General features: G+C 36.7%; 2 protein-coding genes across 2 annotated transcripts; both read right to left on the reverse strand.

The window, feature by feature from the left end:
• Positions 1-9,204: 9,204 nt before the first annotated feature.
• LOC148583152 (uncharacterized) lies at positions 9,205-15,139 on the reverse strand. The gene is made up of 5 exons (XM_088511587.1): positions 14,308-15,139; positions 13,741-13,914; positions 12,102-12,960; positions 11,184-11,973; positions 9,205-9,537 (listed from the first exon to the last, which is right to left on the reverse strand). Exons 1-5 carry the CDS (start codon positions 15,137-15,139, stop codon positions 9,205-9,207), a joined length of 2,988 nt encoding a protein of 995 aa, XP_088367713.1.
• A 1,091-nt stretch (positions 15,140-16,230) lies between these two features.
• On the reverse strand, positions 16,231-18,046 carry LOC132166271 (cytochrome P450 71AU50-like). The gene is made up of 2 exons (XM_059577063.2): positions 17,029-18,046; positions 16,231-16,951 (listed from the first exon to the last, which is right to left on the reverse strand). The coding sequence occupies exons 1-2, from the start codon at positions 17,920-17,922 to the stop codon at positions 16,337-16,339; spliced, it is 1,509 nt and encodes a 502-aa protein (XP_059433046.2). The 5' UTR covers positions 17,923-18,046; the 3' UTR covers positions 16,231-16,336.
• Positions 18,047-18,572: the final 526 nt, after the last annotated feature.

Here is an 18,572-nt window from a genome sequence, read left to right on the forward strand (position 1 = left end):
CTATGAAGCCCGATCCAGCTTACCTAAATGACAGCGAAGCCAAACAGAAGCATGAGAAATGGATAGAAGCCGACTTAATGGCGAGAGCAACCCTTCTCCACACCATGAAAGATAATATCATTCTTCTATTCGAAAGTCATGAGTCTGTTAAAGAAATGATGGAAGCTCTGGAAGCAAAGTACGACTCAAGATCTGATACACATGTACAGTTGCTATTAGACAAATACAACTGTACATATATGAATGACAATGACTATGTAGGGGAATTTGTTAACCAAATGGAATTACTAGCAAAAGAGCTTGCAAATGTTGGTCATCCTGTATTAGACAAAATGCAGGTCATCACTATACTTAACGGCCTTCCTTTATCATGGGAACATGTGGTAACTTCTTTAACACTTAGTGGAAAAGAAGCCTCCATGATTTCTTTACCAGTGATACTAGTACTTGAAGAAGAGAGAATGAAGAGAAGAAGGCGAGAAAGAACATCTAGCAATTTGATGATGGCTCAAAACTCAAATCAGACTGTTCGAACTCCTCCTACATTCAGAATCAAGCCACCAAAATTCAAAAGAAAATGGAAGAGTAAGCCAAACAGTAAAATCAAAGCTAAAGGAGCATGTTTCAAATGTGAAAAAGTTGGACACTTTAAAAAGAATTGTCCAAAACTCCATGGTGTTAAACCACAGAAGGAGATTGCAATGACAATCACTGAAGCATTGATGGCAAAACCAACTTCTAGCTCATGGTGGATAGATTCAGCAGCAACCAGACACATCACAAATAAGAGGGAATTTTTTGTGGACTTCAAAGAGAAAGCTGTTGGAGAGCACAAAGTTTACATGGGCAACAACACATATAGTGACGTGTTAGGAGAAGGAAAGTGTAAGATATCTGTCAAAGGTTCAGTTATTGTCTTACATGATGTTTTGTATGTTCCTAGTATCCAGAGAAATCTAATATCAGTTCCTATATTAGATAACAAGGGATACGGGATAAAATTTAAATCTGGGAAGGTCTATATTAGGAAAGGAAACACATCTGTAAAGGGTACAAGAGTTGATAATATGTATTCCATTAAAGTTGATAATAAAGTTTCCATTTCACATTATTCACATGTGTCTGAAAGTAGTTCTTATCTATGGCATTTAAGAATAGGCCATATTAACATAAATAAATTGATAAGAATGAGCAAAAGTGGATTACTACCTCATATTAATTCTGGAGATTTTAATATATGTGAATCATGTATTAAAGGAAAAATGACTAACAAGTCTTTTTCTAAACACTGGAAATCATCAGAATTATTAGAAGTAATTCACTCAGATATTTGCGGACCATTTAGAGCTAAGACACATAGAGGAATGGAATACTTTATTACCTTCATCGATGATTATTCAAGGTATGGATATATCTACCTCATCAAAAATAAATTTGAAGCTATTGATAAATTCAAAGAATTCAAATTAGAGGTAGAAAAACAATTAGGAAGATCTATCAAAACCTTGAATAATGATAGGGGTGGTGAATATGAAGCTATGGATACTTTCTGCAAAGAGAATGGTATAAAACATTTGTACACAATGCCATATAAGCCTCAACAAAATGGTATTGCAGAATAAAGAAATAGAACTTTAATGGAAATGACAAGGTCATTGATGGCATTCGCTGACTTGTCTATCCATTTTTTGGGGAGAAGCCTAATCCACAACAGCTTATATACTCAACAGGGTTAAGACAAAATCTAAACCTTTAACCCCTTATGAAATCTGGACAGGTCTGAAACCCAACTTAGAAAATATAAAAGTATGGGGATGCAAAGCCCATGTACTTATCCCAAAACCTTTAAGGGATAAATTAAAAGATAAAACATGGGAATGCAAGTTCATAGGATATGTTGAGAATGGTAGTGGATATCGATTCTACCATTCTGAAAAAGGATTAATAGAAAGCAGAGATGCTGTTTTTCTTGAAAATTCAAATCAAATAAATCCTATAGAAGATATCAGACTGTTAGAAGATGAACAATCTACACAAGAAAATTCAAATCATATCGCTCCTATGAAAGATAGCAGTCTATTAGAAGATGAAGAATTTGCACATGAAGACATTAAAAATTTCCAGGACAGTGGGAGTAAAAGGAGATTGGATCTCAATATCCCTAATCATGAAAACAGTGGGAGAGTTAAAAGACAAAGACGACCATCTGTCATACTTAAAGATCATTATGTACAAAGTATAGATGACATAAATCTTCAAGATGATCCTTCCAATTACAAAGAAGCTGTGAAATGTGATGATGCAGACAAATGGATAGATGCAATGAATGATGAACTAGACTCCATCAACAAAAATCATGTCTGGGGACTCACAGATTTGCCATAGCAAAGAAAAGCTATTGGATGTAAATGGGTACTGAAGAAGAAATTCAAAGCAGATGGAAGTCTTGATAAATACAAGGCGAGGTTGGTAGCCAAAGGATTCACTCAACAACCGAGTGTGGACTTTGTTGATACTTATTTGCCCGTAGCAAAATTTACCTTAGTAAGAATAATCATGTCCATAGTAGCTAAAATGGATTTAAAATTGCACCAATTAGATGCAAAAACAGCATTTCTTAACGGAGAATTAAAAGAAGACATCTATATGGTTCAACCTGAAGGATTCAATGTGAATGGACATGAAGAAAAAGTTTATAAATTGAAGAGGTCACTGTACGGGCTAAAGCAATCTTCAAGACAATGGTACTTAAAATTTCATAAGGCCATCATGGAAATCGATTTCGAGGTAAGTCCACTAGATCATTGTGTTTACATACATTATGACAATGATAAGTTGACTATATTATCACTATATGTAGATGACATATTATGAACTGAAAATTGCTCGAAAATGATTCAAAATACAAAGAATTTCTTAGCATCTAAGGTTGAAATGAAAGACATGGGTGAAGCAACTTATGTCTTGGGAATAAAAATTTCAAGGAATAGGACCTCGAAATTATTATACTTAGATCAAGAGAAATATATAGAAAAGGTCTTAGAAGGTTTAATATGGATAAATGTAAACCTCTAAATACACCTGTTTCAAAAGGTCAACATTTGAGCAAAACAATGTGTCCTCGAGACCAAACATAAATTTTGGAAATGAAAACTGTCCCCTATGATCAAGCTGTGGGCAGTCTTATGTATGCTATGACAAGCACAAGACCTGATATTTGTCATACTGTAGGATTGGTTAGTAGATATCAATCCAATCCTGAAAAAGAGCATTGGCAAGCAGTTAAAAGAATATTTAGGTATCTGCAAAGAACTAAAAACATGGGTTTATGTTTTGGATTAGAAGATCTTAACATTGCAGGATACACTGACGCAGTTTTTGCAGGAGATGTAGATGACAGAAAATCTACAAGCGGTTATATATTCTTACTTGGGGGAACAGCTGGTTCTTGGTTAAGTAAGAAACAAAATTGTGTTGCAAAATCCACAATGGAAGCTGAATATGTATCATACAACACAGCGGTAAGCAACGCTGTTTGGATTAAACGTTTCATTAAAAGTTTAAATCTTGGAATGCAAGATGGGCCTGTCAATGTATTTTGTGATAATAAGTCTGCCATCTCTTTAATAAAAAGTGAAACGCAAAGTTCCAAAGGCAAACACATTGACATAAATTATCACTATATTCAAGATATAGTGGAGAGAGGTGAAGTGAAAGTAGAATTTATTCCTTCAACAGAGATGGTAGCTGATCCCATGACCAAAGGGTTAACTTTAGATAAATTTAGAGAGCATGTAGCAAAAATGGGATTAAGGAAAATTTATGAAAAGGCTACATGGTAAAAATAGCATAATCAAAAGGATTCAGGGACGTCTGAATGAATGATGGTATGCATTTTTTTTTTTGGTATACTAAGAGTATAACTATTTATCTCAAATAGGGTAACCTTGGAGATAAGAAATTGAATAAAAATTTTCAATTCAATTTACATATGGTTATTATGTAATAAAAAAAAATCATTAATTATAGTATTGAGTAAGAACTGTATTCTTAACTATGGATAATTAATGTTAATTGCCTAGATTATATGGTAGATAAGGAGTTGACATGTTTTTTGTGATACTAAAAATAAACATGTACAACTAAGGTTTCAATACTAATTATAATAGTATGATCAAGTGGGAGATGATGGTATAAAGGATGATCACACTATTATTAGTGTGGTTATCACCACACTAGATCATGTAGATTTTACAGAAAAGTAAAATTACTTCCTCTGGAGGTAGCAGGTCAAGAGTGGTAACTCTTGACCAAGAGTTGTATTAAGACTCTATAAATAGAGTCCCATGAGAATACATATTTATTATTCTATTTTTCACGTGAAATCTTTGTTTAAGTTTTCTCTTGGTTTTTCTGCATTCTAAACACTCTTATTCTTCACCGGATTTCCACCCTAACGGGAGAAATCTTTTCTGAAGAATTTACAAAGATCCTATATTTAGGAATCCTACAAGAACATATTTCTAAAGTCCATTCAAGGCTTTAGAGTATCCAAATTCATATGTTGATATATCTCAGCTAGAGAAACTACGGTCCTTCAATTCCTAGGGTGCCTAATTTCTAAAATAACGGTCACAACTTGGACAAAGTAAAAAGTGGAAAGACTCATGAAGGTGATAGCATAAGCGAGCTAAAGTCTAAAGATATGGGCGGAATGAATTAAGATCCTCTCCCGTTCATTTGAATTGGAGAATATCTAGTTAATTATATTTGATGGATATTTTGTCTCCTTAAAAAGTAAAAAGACAAAAATATCTTTCAAATATAATTAACTGGATGTTTTAATTATATTTCGAGTTCAAATGAACTAGAGAGAATCTAGTTCTGAGCAAAAGACAGAGATTCAGAGGTAAAAAGAAAAGATGGACAAAGGCAATACACTTTTGAAAAGGGTCTTTGAAGGGATGCGCAATCGTCACTTCGAAATTTCAAGGCTGCCAACGAATACTTGCATTTAAGAGCGGTAACAGCAAAAAAAAATCCAAGGGTAGGCACGAATCTCAAAGCCCATCAAACATGAAATTCCTTTTATCAGACCAGGATCCCCAAATCCCCGACGAACCCCAACTCCCCAGTCTGACCGACGAACTCATCTTCTCCGACAAACCCACCGTTCTTTCAGGGCCCAACCATCACACCAACCTTCTCCAACGAACCCCACTCTCCGGTGATAGACCAACGAGCCCATCTGCATACCTTAACTCGTGGTATGTTATTTTGGGTTGCTTTTACTGGTTTCCAGTTAAATAGTGAACAACTACACATGTATTTAAATTGTTGGTAGGGCCTCTACTGCACGTCTTATTGGATTGTTGTTTTGGGGTTATTTAACAATAAATACTTTTTTGGATTGTTGTTTGGTTGGTGGACACATTGATTGATATTCAACTTTTATGGCTACTTTATTCAATGTGTGTTCTGTTAAGAAATACTTTATTCAGTAGTCATACTGCATGTGTTAAGAACTTTTGTTGTTTTCTACATGTAAAGTTTTTTATTATTGTTTGTATTATCTTGAATTTTGGAATTTTGCCTAACAAATTTTATGAGTAATTTATTCAATGGGCCTACTGCATGCATGTGTTAGCACCTTTTGTGGTAGACTGAACAACATAAAGTTTTTTTTTTTTTTTTTTTTCTTGTTTGTATTATATTGAATGTTGAATTTACTGTTTTAGGGTTCTGAGGGTTTAACTTGTACGTAAGAGTCCAGTTACTGGAATGGCTAAAATACCCGTTTGTTGCCAATGTACAGAAATTGCTTGATCTATTGTTGATATTTTCATTCACCATCATGGATCTTTTAGTGAACTGGATTTGAAATATGTAGGAGGTGATGTGATGACGATAGAAGGTTTGGATGCAGACAGGCTATGTTATTGGGATATAATAAACATATTGGAGGATTACTTGGAGTACAACTATGAGGACATACCAAGGTTGATGTTGTACTACAAGTTTGACCATGAAACCAATGATATTGGCATACGTAGATTTACTACCGACAATGACATCTTGAATATACTCAAACAATTGGCTAATGGGAAGACAAATAGATTGCATGTATTTGTGACTGATTCTATAGAAGTTCCAATTCAAGTCAAGTCTCCAGTGATGATGATTTCTCATTTACTTGCTGAAGTTTATGCAAAAGAGCCTGTAGAAGAGCCTCCACAAGAACATGTGTAGGCTGCAAAACGAAGAAGTAGGCCTAAAAAATGAATTCACACTAAGGGGGGAGAGCATATGTCCGACTTGAGTGACTTTAAAGTAACAGATGGTGAGGAAGATGACATTTTCTTAGAAAATGATGAAGCACATATTCGTCAAACTAAGGAGGAGACAACGAAATGGTTTTAGTCGTGGTATGAAACAGAGACATCAAAGAATGTTAGGGATATTTCAAACGAGCCAGATGAACATGATGACAATAGTGATGGTGGCATCTCGAGCATAGATAGTGATGATGTGAGTGAAGGGTCACCAAGATGTGTTAGGAGGAAGTATCTTCATTGGATGCCAAAGGCTGACTTGAAAGAGATAGTAGAACTGTATATTGGGCAAGAGTTTGTTGACCCCCGCCAGTTTAAGGATGCATTGCAAATTTTTGCTATTCAAAATTCTTTTGACTACACCTACCTGCGCAATGAGAAAACAAGAATTACTGCCATTTGCAAAAGAACTTGTGGATGGAGAATACATGCATCATGGTAATATAAGAGAGATTGTTTCCAAATCAAGAGTTACATTAAAGAGCACAATTGTGGGACTCGCTACTACAACAAGAAGGCGTCAATCAAGTGGGCTGCAAACCGATATTTGGCATCTTTCGGGACGAACCGAGTTTTAGAGCAATTGCATTGAAGAAAATGATCAGAAAGGATTACAATGTTGATATGACTTTGTTGTCTTGTCACCAAGCAAAGAAGATGGCATTGGATATTTTGATAAGGAAAAAAGGTGATCAATATAAATATGTGCGAGAGTATGCAAATGCATTAAGGAAGTGGAATCTTGGCACATCAGCTTATATACAACGGGATGGCATATTCTTCCAACGATTGTATGTGTCATGGGCAACCTGCAAGAGGGGCTTCTTGGAGGCGTGTAGACCGATGATTTGTGTCGATGCTTGCTTCTTGAAGAGCGAGTTTGGTAGGCAACTGCATGCAACCGTTGCGAGGGATGCAAATGATGACATTTATCCACTAGCATATGCCGTATGTGAGTGTGAAGATCAGCATACATGAACATGGTTTCTGAGCTGTTTATTGGAAGATATTGGCAATCCGTGAGTACACACTTTGTCATTCTTGTCTAATTGACAAAAAGTATAAATAAGTTGAATATTATGTATTGTTTATATTTTGTTTGATTAACAATTAACATGTTTTATTTTGTATTGGTAATCAGGGATTGCTCAATGCCATAGAGGATTTGATGCCTGGTCTGGAGCAATGATTCTATCGAGGCACTTGCATGCAAACTTTAAGAGACAAGGGTTCAAGGAAAAGGCATACAAAGATGCTTTGGATGGTGCAGCTCGGGCAGCTAATGAGTTGCAATTCAAACACTACCTGTCGGTCATTAGAGGTATGAATGAAGATGCATTCAATTACATTAGCAAGATTGATCCAAGAACATGGTCAAGGCATGCATTTAGTCATTATAGTTGCATTGATATATTAATGAACAATACTGCCGAGTATTTTAATTCGCGGATCCTTGAGGCAAAAGATAAGCCTATCTTGGGATGCATGGAATTAATAAGGTGGCAACTAATGGCCAGGTTCAATAAAAAAAGGGCTGGAGCAGAAACTTCAAAAAATTTGATTTGCCTTAAGATTGTGAAAAAAATTGGAGAGAAACAAAAAGGAGTCAAGAAACTACATTAGTTTGAGGTCGACCATAGTCATGAGCCTAGGAGGATTGTTGATCTAGGGAGAAGAACATGTGGTTGTGGTAGACGGCAACTCAATGGTATTCCATGCCCCCATGCAATGTGTGCAATTTATGTACATAGGGAAGCCCATGAGTAGTATGTTAGTGAGTAGTATTCAATGGATACTTTTAGGACGTCATATGCCCCCGATATATATCCAATACCATCAGCTTACAAAGAGTAGCCTATTGATCATGATGTGGAACCTATACTACCCCTTATACCAAAAAAAAAAAGAGGAAGGCCTAGAAAGGTGAGAAGAAGAGGAGAGGATAAAAATGAGCATATTGAAACGACAAAGGTGACTCGTAAGGAGTATGGTGTATGTTGTGGAAATTGTGGTCAAATGGGTCACAGTGCTAGGAGTTGCCGCGAACCAGTCAATCCAAACAAGAAGATTTGGCCTAAAAAGGTTGTGAAGGCAAAGCCAAACAATGAAATTAAGGTTAATTATTTGAACAGAATTATCAAAGTATTAATGTTGTCTTTATTTAAATAGTGAGCGTGTATTTATGACATTGTTTGTTCATATGGTGTAGCGGGGAGAATCACAAGCGGCAGGAGAACCCACCACCACTGTCGACGACATAGGCCCAATTAGCCAACCAGTAGGGGTGAGTATTGAATTAAGTATGTATTTAGTTTTTAATGTCTATTGTCGATATGGATGTTCATGTCTTTCAGATTGGAGGATCACAAGCGGGAGAATAGTTCAAAGCACGATCACGTTTAGGACAGTATAGGGCAACTCAATAGATTATTGGGTTTGCAGATGCTTTTTGATGTTTGGATAGTGGATCCAATATTTTGACTTCATTCTAGATGTATTTTGGATGTACGTATTTTTGATGTATGTACATTGGATGTCTGTATTTTGGATAGTTTTTGTTGGAGTTGTTTGGGATGGATGTATTTTGCATGTCAAATATCATCTAAAGAATCTATGCATGTAGTTATTTCATTTTGAATCTTAGGAAAATTGTAATCAACCTTCTGTAAATGAAAAGTTAGAATCACCTATTCAGAGAATCCATGCCTTCTCTTTGAGATAAAAAAACTTGATGCTAACTACTTCCCAGCAAAATGACAGCAAAATTAGTTTACAACAACATGACAATTTCAGAAAAACCAAGTTTACAATTCATAAGTAGGGGTACATAATTAGTTTACATCAGTTAAAAAGATACAACATTACATAAAATTCATTGCATAAGTGCGACACAAACAACCAACAACATCATGCACCATGACAAAAACAAAGCATACATAAGAAATTTCTCTCTAGCTCTAAATATGGCATTTTCCTTCTCCAGCACTAGAATCTTTTCTATATGTATGACACCTTCATTCTGGATTTGCTTTACCCTTGTCAGGTAGTGGTCATTTTCATTCAATAGATCTTCAACCGTTGCTATGCAACTGTCTTTGTCATCCTCCAGTTCTCGAAGCTTCTCCAACAAAGCAGATAGAACCGCCATACCCCTCTTACAACTTGGTTTGTTGTGCCATTTGAAAAATCTGCAGGCGGCATTCCTCTGAATAAAAGTCAATCATGTCAAAGGCAAACAAAGCATACAATCTACAAGGATGAACTAGTTACATCCTGAACTTTTTCACAATAAATGATATCAAAATTATAGCAACACATGCACCAAATTTTCCTTAACCACATGCACCAAATTTTGCTCACACTGATGATAAACAAAAGTAAGTTGAATGTTAACATCAAACAACTCACACAAATTTTAAACAACCAATTGCACGCAAACTTGAATGTTAAACAGCCCCTATCAGTGCCCATTCAACAAACGGAATCCAAAGCCAACATTCAAAATGGATTTGCAGTGGAAACAAGATTCCTTACACTCGAATTGTAGGTGGCACAACCCCAGAATCGTCTGCCAGGGTTGTCCCCAGTCATTGAAGTCTTCAAAGGTTCAGGTAAATTGCAATAATATACAAAAGACATCTCACTACAGCCTACTAACTAAGATCCATTTGATGAATTCGTTTGCACATCAAAATAAAACTGACTACAAATACAAAAAATAGAACTGACTTAAAATTCAAGCAATAACACTGACTTAAAATACTAGAAATAAAGCAACCTTAAATTACATAAATAATAATAATAATAAAAATAATAATAAACGAAAAAAAAACAATGCAAAAAAAAAATGAAAATTCATAAAATTGGTGCTCATTTTTCGTAAAATTCATAAAGAAAAATCAAGGTGCAGATTTTTTGTAGAACAAACCTTCTCAATGCTGCGGGAAACATCCTTTCGTTTCGAGGCGTACATCTGACTTGATGCCTTGGTGTACAAGTCTGAGTTTGACGAGATCGGGTTTCTCGGATTGTGGAAGAAGGGGCTTAGGGTCTATCAGAGAAGATATGGGCGTTGGGTCTGTTGCTGGAGAGTGGGATTCGTCGAAGAAGGTTGGTGCGATGGTTTGGTCGTGGAAGAATGGTGGGTCTATCAGAGAAGATGAGTTTGTTGGTCAGACTGTGGAGTTGGGGTTCGTCGGGGATTTGGGGTTCGTGGAATAGCCGTAGGACACCGGAAAGTAGGGAGGACGCTGGAGACTGGGGAGGACGCCGGGGTGGTGTTGGGTTGATCATCTGCTAGGGTTCGTCGAGGATTTTATGTTGATTTAGTTGTTTTATGTTGAACCCTTAATCAATCTAATTGTTTGCTAAACCCTTTTAATAAATAAAGGCCAGCGTTTAAAATTTGTATCCGTTTATTTATTTTTTAATTAGGTGGCATTTTACTATACAGTCATCATTGATGACGTGGAACTTAAGCTAGGTGTCAGCTTTTAATTGGTCCACGTGGAGTTCTGTTTGGTCAACTAACAGTTAATGGACGGGAAAACGAATTTGGTCTTTTGTCAAAACCTGAAGGACCTCCTGTGATAAAAAATAAACCCTAGGGGAAAAAAAACAATTAAGTAAAACCCTAGGGAGTATTTAGTATTTACCCCTTCAAAATATTATTTAACTTTTTTAAATAAAATAAAAAAAAAATATATAATTTTTTTATTATTATTATTTGGCCCTTGCGGGTGGCCGAACCACCCCAAGGGCCACAGTTTGGCCATGGGGGTGGTTTCGGTGAAGCTTTTCTTGTAAAACATGGCAATCAATGTCAATATGTTTTGTACGCTCATGAAAGACAGCGTTAGCTGCTATATGGAAAGTAGCTTTATTGTCACAGTACAGGAGGGCAGTTTGAGGAGAAACTTGTAAGTCTTGGAGAAGAGTTCTAAGCCACACAACCTCACAACAAGTAGATGCCATGGCCCTGTACTCATCCTCTGTAGAGGACCTGGAAACTGTCGTATGTTTCTTTGATTTCCAAGAAATTAAGGAATTATCAAGAAAAATACAATACCCTATCACAGACCTTCTTGTATTGGAGCAACCAGCCCAGTTTGAGTCACCAAATGCCTTTATTTGTAAACTAGAATTAACTGGAAAGAACAACCCTTGAGCTGGGGATGCTTTGATGTATCTTTGTACTTTATTAGTTGCTTCCAAATGAGGAACTCTAGGCTTGCCTATAAACTGACTGAGAACTTGAACAGCAAATGAAATATCAGGTCTTGTGATGGTGAGATAGAGTAATCTACCAACAAGCCGTCTGTAGGAAGTAGGATCATCTAAGATAGGACCAGAATCCTTAGAGAACTTCACATTAGGTTCCATTGGGAATTTTGCAGGTTTTGAGGCCAGCATACCAGTATCTTCAAGAATCTCCAAAGCATACTTTGTCTGACAATCAGAGATACCAAGCTCACTTCGAGCTATTTCCAAACCAAGAAAATATTTCAACTGTCCAAGATCTTTGAGCTTAAACCTATCATTAAGCACTTTAATAAACTTTGAAACCTCAACTGGATTATCACTTGCAATTACTATATCATCTGCATATACCAGTAATGCAATAAATGAACCCTCTAAAGTTCTAGTGAACAAGGTATAATCAGCTTTAGATTGAACAAATCCAAACTCAATCAAAGCAGAAGAAAACTTTGCAAACCACTGCCGGGAAGCTTGCTTTAGACCATCAAGTGATTTGTTGAGCTTACATACCTTGGACTCCCTCTTTTAAAAAAAACCAGGAGATAATGACATGTAGACCTCTTCATCAAGGTTCCCATGAAGGCATTATTCACATCCAATTGGTGAAGATGCCATTTCTTTGCAACTGCAACTACCAAAAGAGTTCTCACTGTTGTGAGTTTAGCCGCAGGAGAAAATGTTTCATAATAATCTAATCCCTCACATTGGTTGTAACCCTTTGCCACCAATCTTGCTTTACACCTCCCTAAAGTCCCATCAGACTTTAATTTCACCTTGTAAACCCACTTGCATCCAATAGCTTGCTTTGAAGTAGGGAGATCAACCACTGTCCAAGTATTATTGAGTTCAAGAGACTTGATCTCATTATCCATAGCCTCACGCCATTCCTCAAACTTGACAGCTTGATTATATGACTTTGGTTCAACAATAACAGAAACAAAGAGACTAAAAAGTTTTTGAATGGAAGAAGGCTTGTTATATGAAAGAACTGAAGATAAATCATAAGGAATACCTACAGACTTTCTAAGTTGCTGATGTGGAATTTCTAAATGTGGACTTGCAGAATCAGAAGTAGATGGTATAACATCAAGAATTTGATCTAAATTACAATTCAGTGTACTAGGAAATAAATTTGAAGTAGAAGTACTAGACTCGAAATAATTTGGGGATGAAATTGAAATCATAGGATTTGAAAAACTGGCTATTGATTCAGGTAAACTATGATCATGAATGGGTAAAGGAATAATTGAATCAGTAAAAGGCAATTTTGAAGCAGGATATTTGATTGGATGAGGAAAGATGGTTTCATGGAAAATAACATCTCTTGATACAAACACAGATTTAAGAGTTAAATCATAAAGCTTGTAACCTTTAATGTCATATGGATATCTAAGAAATATACAAGGTCTAGCTCTAGGATCAAATTTGTGTCTGTTTCTAAGAAGAGTGTTTGCATAACAAAGACAGCAAAATACTCTTAAATGGGAATAAGAAGGAATTGATTTGAATAAGACTTGATAAGGAGATTTATTATGCAGAACTGAAGTAGGAATCCTATTGATTAGATGTACTGCAATAAGAACACAATCTCCCCAAAATTTTGAAGACAAGTGTGATTGAAATCTAAGAGATCTTGCTACATTCAAAATATGTTGGTGTTTTCGTTCAACAATTGAGTTTTGTTGTAGTGTTTCTACACAACTAAGTTGATGAAGAACACCTTTTAATGCATAAAAATCACTCATGTTGAACTCAACACCATTATCTGATCTTAAAGATTTGATTTTAAAATTGAATTGAGTTTCAACCATATTAAAGAAAGTGTGAATATGGTTTCTGGTTTGAGACTTATGTTGCAATAGATGGATCCAAGTAAATCTTGTGTGATCATCAACAATAGTTAAAAAAAAAATAAAAAATGAAGATCCACTAATAGATTTCATAGAAAAGGGACCCCAAATGACACAATAAATTAAATCAAAAGGTTGTTTAGAAACAGATGTACTATGAGAAAAAGATAATTTGTGTTGCTTAGCCAAAGGACAAATGCTGCAATGTTTATTTGATTCATGAAGAATCTGACGAATTACAGGGGAAAGCATCTTTAAAGGTAGATCGGAAGGATGACCTAATATGAAATGCCACAAACTAGCATTTACAGATTCAACAAAGAAACTAGGAGATGCCAAACTAGTTACTGCATTATTAAACTTGGAAGAACTGGAATTGAAATTTACAGAATTCAAAGGCAAAACAGAAACTGGATTTTGCAGCAAATGATACAGACCTCCAGCCTCTTCACCCACACCAATCGTTCTCCAACCTGTAAGGTGCTGAATGAAGCAGAATTTTGATAAGAAAATGAAACAACATTGGAAGCTTTTAATCAACTTACTGACAGATATCAAATTGAATGAAAAAGAGGGAATACAAAGCACATCAATTAATATAAAAGATTCAGAAATCTGAATTGTGCCAATGTGAGTAACCGATGCATGTTGTCCATTAGGTAACCTTACTGTTTTTGAAATAACAGAAGTGATGGTGGTAAAAAATGAAATAGAACGGATCATGTGAACTGTAGCTCCAATATCAATGATCCAAGGAGCTTTGACAGAATTTGCTAATGAATTCTGTTGAGTTAAAAAAGTAGAAGATGCAAAAACCGAATGTTTTCTATCTAGGAAAGAAAGTTGAGAGGTGATTGAGAAATTACTTGCACTTGTCAGATTGGAAAAAGTTTCACCTTGAATGGGATCTGCTGAAACCTGATTGGTGAGTGAAACTTGATTGGTAGAGGATTCAAGTTCTGGAGTTAGAGGCTTGAACATGTCCCTAAGCTGCTGACATTGTTCATAGGTAATTTGCAACTGAGGAGTGTAGTCAGAGACTTGATTGGCAAGATGTGGAGCATTCCTTCCTTTGTTAAACTTGTAACCAACTGGAAAACCATGGATCCTATAACACTTCTCCACAGTGTGTCCAGGAATGCCACAATGAGAGCATATAGGCCTATCCTTACGATTCCGATAAGGTCTATTAGCAGCAAAATGATTTGGAGGGGCAGCCTTTGTAAGTAAGGTAGTAGTATTTTGATTGAAAGAGAAACTTGAAGAAGAAATCAAGCGTTGCCTCTCCTCTTGAACAACAAGTGAGAAAACCTTGTCAATAGAAGGAAGTGGATCAATCAGTAGAATCTGACCTCGAACATGTAAATAACTCTCACTCAATCCCATTAGGAATTGGTAAACATGCATTTGATGATGATAAGACATGATAGTCTTCAAGGCTCCACACATGCATGTAGGAATTGGTTGATGATTTCCCAGGTCATCCCATAAACCTTTCATAGCAGTAAAATAAGAACTCACAGAGCTATTTTCCTGTGACAGAGAGAAAATAACCTTCTGGAGCTGAAAAATACGTGGCCCATTGTCCTGAGAAAAACTATCTGGAAGATTGTTCCACATGTCAAATGCATCATCAATGTAAATGATGCTAGTGGCAATCTCCTTGGAGACAGCATTCAAAAGCCACAAGAGAACCATGTTATTGCACCTAGTCCATGCCAAACCAGTGGAATCAGTAAGATTGGAAGGCTTAGACAGAGTGCCATTAACAAAATCAAGCTTGTTTTTGGCTGATAGAGCCATCATCATCGCCCTCTTCCATGAATTATAGTTATCACCGTTGAGCTGTTGAGAAACAATCCTGGTCCCTAGACTGTCGCCATGATGGAGAAAGAAAGGATTAGAAGAATCCATTTTTGTGGAGGTAGCAGCAATAGTGAAAGTTTCTGTGGCTTTTTTAGGAATCGCCATTGAAGGAATGAAGGAAGAAATTATGAAGATAGGAAGAAAAGAATGGAGAAGATGCGGAAAATTCGTAGAGAAAGCTCTGATACCCCCATGGCCAAACGGACCACCCCCAAGGGCCAAATAATAATAATAATAATAAAATATATTTTTTTTATTATTTGGTTTTTTTATTTTTTTTCAAAAAAGTTAAATCATATTTTATTATTATTTATTTAGTGGGACATGTGGCATCACGGTAGGCGTTGTATCTCTTTCAAGAGATCTTGACCTTGAATTCAAGAATCTCGAATTCCCCCCTAATTTCAGGAGATCTTGGTCTCCTTTTATCCCACTAGACACGTCTGTTAAAGGAATTGGGAGGTAGTTGTTGAGAATTGTGCCAACAAAATCCATGTGGCACATTAGATTTATATGCAAAGGCTAGAAAACCGATCCATGAGCCCGGTCCTATTTTACGTACCCACATAGCAGAGAATCCATTCCCAAGCCAGTGAAATTTAGGCATTCATTGGGGGTACTACCAAGTAAAGTTGGAGACATGAAAACAGTTGTATTGAAACCTCTATAAAAGTAAATCTGAACCAGACGAAAGGGATTTTTGACCCTAATCTCAAAACTCATACTTAGTGCTTTCAATTTTTCTTTACAAACAAAACATTAATTTAAGCAACATTCACCAATAAGCTCTTATGCTTTCGTCCTTTCTATTTTGCAAGTGCAGATTGAACTCTTATTGGGCCTTAGAAAACTGTTGTAGCAATTTTGTATAAACCCAAAACTACCACTTCCTTATAACAAGTAATACAAACTATTGCCTCGCAAACAGGGGAACTATGTATTTGTTATTATTCATGAAGGATTTTGACAAATTTACATAAGTTTAGACATGAAAACAAGAAAGAAAGAAAGAAAGAAGACTAGTTTCATTCATTTGCTTAGGCGATAAATAGGAATTGCAAGTAGATGCTTTGCTCTTGGAGTTGTAAGACCAAACTCCTCAGTCATGTCCAACTCATTTGGCAGCATGTTATTAGGAAGCTCCCAATCAAAGCAATGGACAAGCTGTGCCACTACTAGCCGAACCACGGTTAGACCCAATTGCATCCCTGGGCAGCCTCTTCTGCCGGAGCCAAATGGGATAAGTTGGAAGTCCCGTCCCCGGACGTCTATATTACTTCCGACAAACCTTTCCGGGCAGAATTTCTCTGCATCACTCCAAACACTTGGGTCTCGCCCAATTGTCCATACGTTTATCATCACTCTGGACTTGTGGGGTATGTGGAAACCATTGATTGTGCAGTCCTCCGTGGCCTCGTGAGGTAGCAACAATGGTGCTATTGGATGTAGCCTGAAGGTTTCCTTCAAAACCATGTCCAAGTACTCCAAGCTATCCAAGTCCGATTCCTCCACCATCCTCTCCAACCCCACCACATCTTCCAACTCCTTTTGAACTTTCTTCATTACTTGAGGATTCTTCATCAGTTCTGAGAGTGCCCACTCAATTACCGTTACTGAAGTGTCCATTGATCCTGCAAGCATGTCCTACAAGAAAAAGACTGTCAGAAAAATTACTACTCTGTTTGAAACAAAACATGCATGCCAGTTGTATGAATAAATACCAGAATGATGGCTTTGATATTGGAGCGTTCAATCCGGTACTCAGATTCTTGAGATCCCATGAAGCTCAACATGACATCAACGAAGTCCTTGGTCTTATTTTCGTCCTTGGATTGGACATGCTCATCGATGATTTTCTCAAAAAAGTCATCAAAGATCTTACTCACATCCTTCATCCGCCGTGTCAGCCCCTGAAGATCAAGGGGCGCAATGAAAGGAATATAATCACCAAGGTTAGGAGTTGCTCCCAGGTACATTCCTTCTTGGATTACAGCCTTGAATCCCTTCTCATCAAGATCCTTGTCCATGTACTTCTTCCCAAACACCATACAGCAACTCATATCCGCACTGAGAGATGAAACCTTGGCACTCAGATCAACAGCAACACAATCGCAGGCAGCCTCTTGAATAAACTTTATCAAAAGGCCGAGCTCTTCTTTTCTCATGTGTTTGAAAGAATTGATTTTACGACTGCTAAGCAATTCAAGAGTGCACATCTTACGTATGTTGCGCCAATAAGAGCCGTATGGAGACATGGACAAGTTCTTTTGCTCATAAGAGATGTGCTTTGCGGCCTCAAGAGGCGGTCTACTAGCAAACGCCAGGTCATGTGCTTTAAGGAACTGCGCAGCAGCCTGAGGCGATGAGACAACAATGGCAGGCACCAAGCCTAGGCGCAAGTACATGATGGGGCCATGTTTTTGGGCAAGTTGATGCAGATCGCGATGAGGTAATTCCCCTAACATGTGAAGGTTCCCAAAGAAAGGGAACCCTCTTGGACCAGGAGGTAATTTGTTCTTCTTGCTGCTGCTTTTCCATGCCCATTCTCGCAGGAGATAAGCAAGCATCACAAGTACTGCGGCTATGGTCCATGTCCAAGCCATGGCTGAGCTCATCAGTGGGTGTACGTCTAATATTGAAGTGCAAGTGCAAGAACAGAGAGTATTTATGAATTATCAATGGCATGGAATTTGCAGGCAAAGGAAAAGAACAAGCCAACTTTTGCTAATTTCAGTGTCTTGGAAGGGTGGTAAATGATTTGGCAAAAGTACCCAAAATGGCGGCTAAGAGCATATACACCTTAGAGCCCATTTGGGAGTGCGTTTTTTAAAAAATAATCTGCGTTTTTAAACCAAATCGCAATTTTGGAGTATTTGAGATTGTGATTTTAAAAACGCAAATTTTAAAATCATGGAAAAATCTTGTGCGATTTTAACATGTTTTACTAAATACCTGTACGATTTTAAAAAGTGGCGATTTAAAAAACTCAATTTTTAAAATTACACTTATTGAAATCGCACTCCCAAATATAAATGTTAAAACAATTTTATATATATATATATATTCTGTCATTCTCCATCTTTTTTTTTTTTTGTTCTTACCCAGATTAAAGAAATCATTGAGAAATAATGACTAAAATGAAAAGTGAGATGCAAAATAAAGTGATTTTTTTAGTTAAAATGAGAAGAAATTTGTTAAACGGGATGTGAATAGTCTAATAGATTAGAGCTTTGTGACACTCAATGTCAAAATGGACTGGGATTCC

Source organism: Corylus avellana, chromosome 11 (genome assembly GCF_965113065.1).
Source record: "Corylus avellana chromosome 11, dhCorAvel1.hap1.2, whole genome shotgun sequence".
Classification (NCBI taxonomy): Eukaryota; Viridiplantae; Streptophyta; class Magnoliopsida; order Fagales; family Betulaceae; genus Corylus; species Corylus avellana.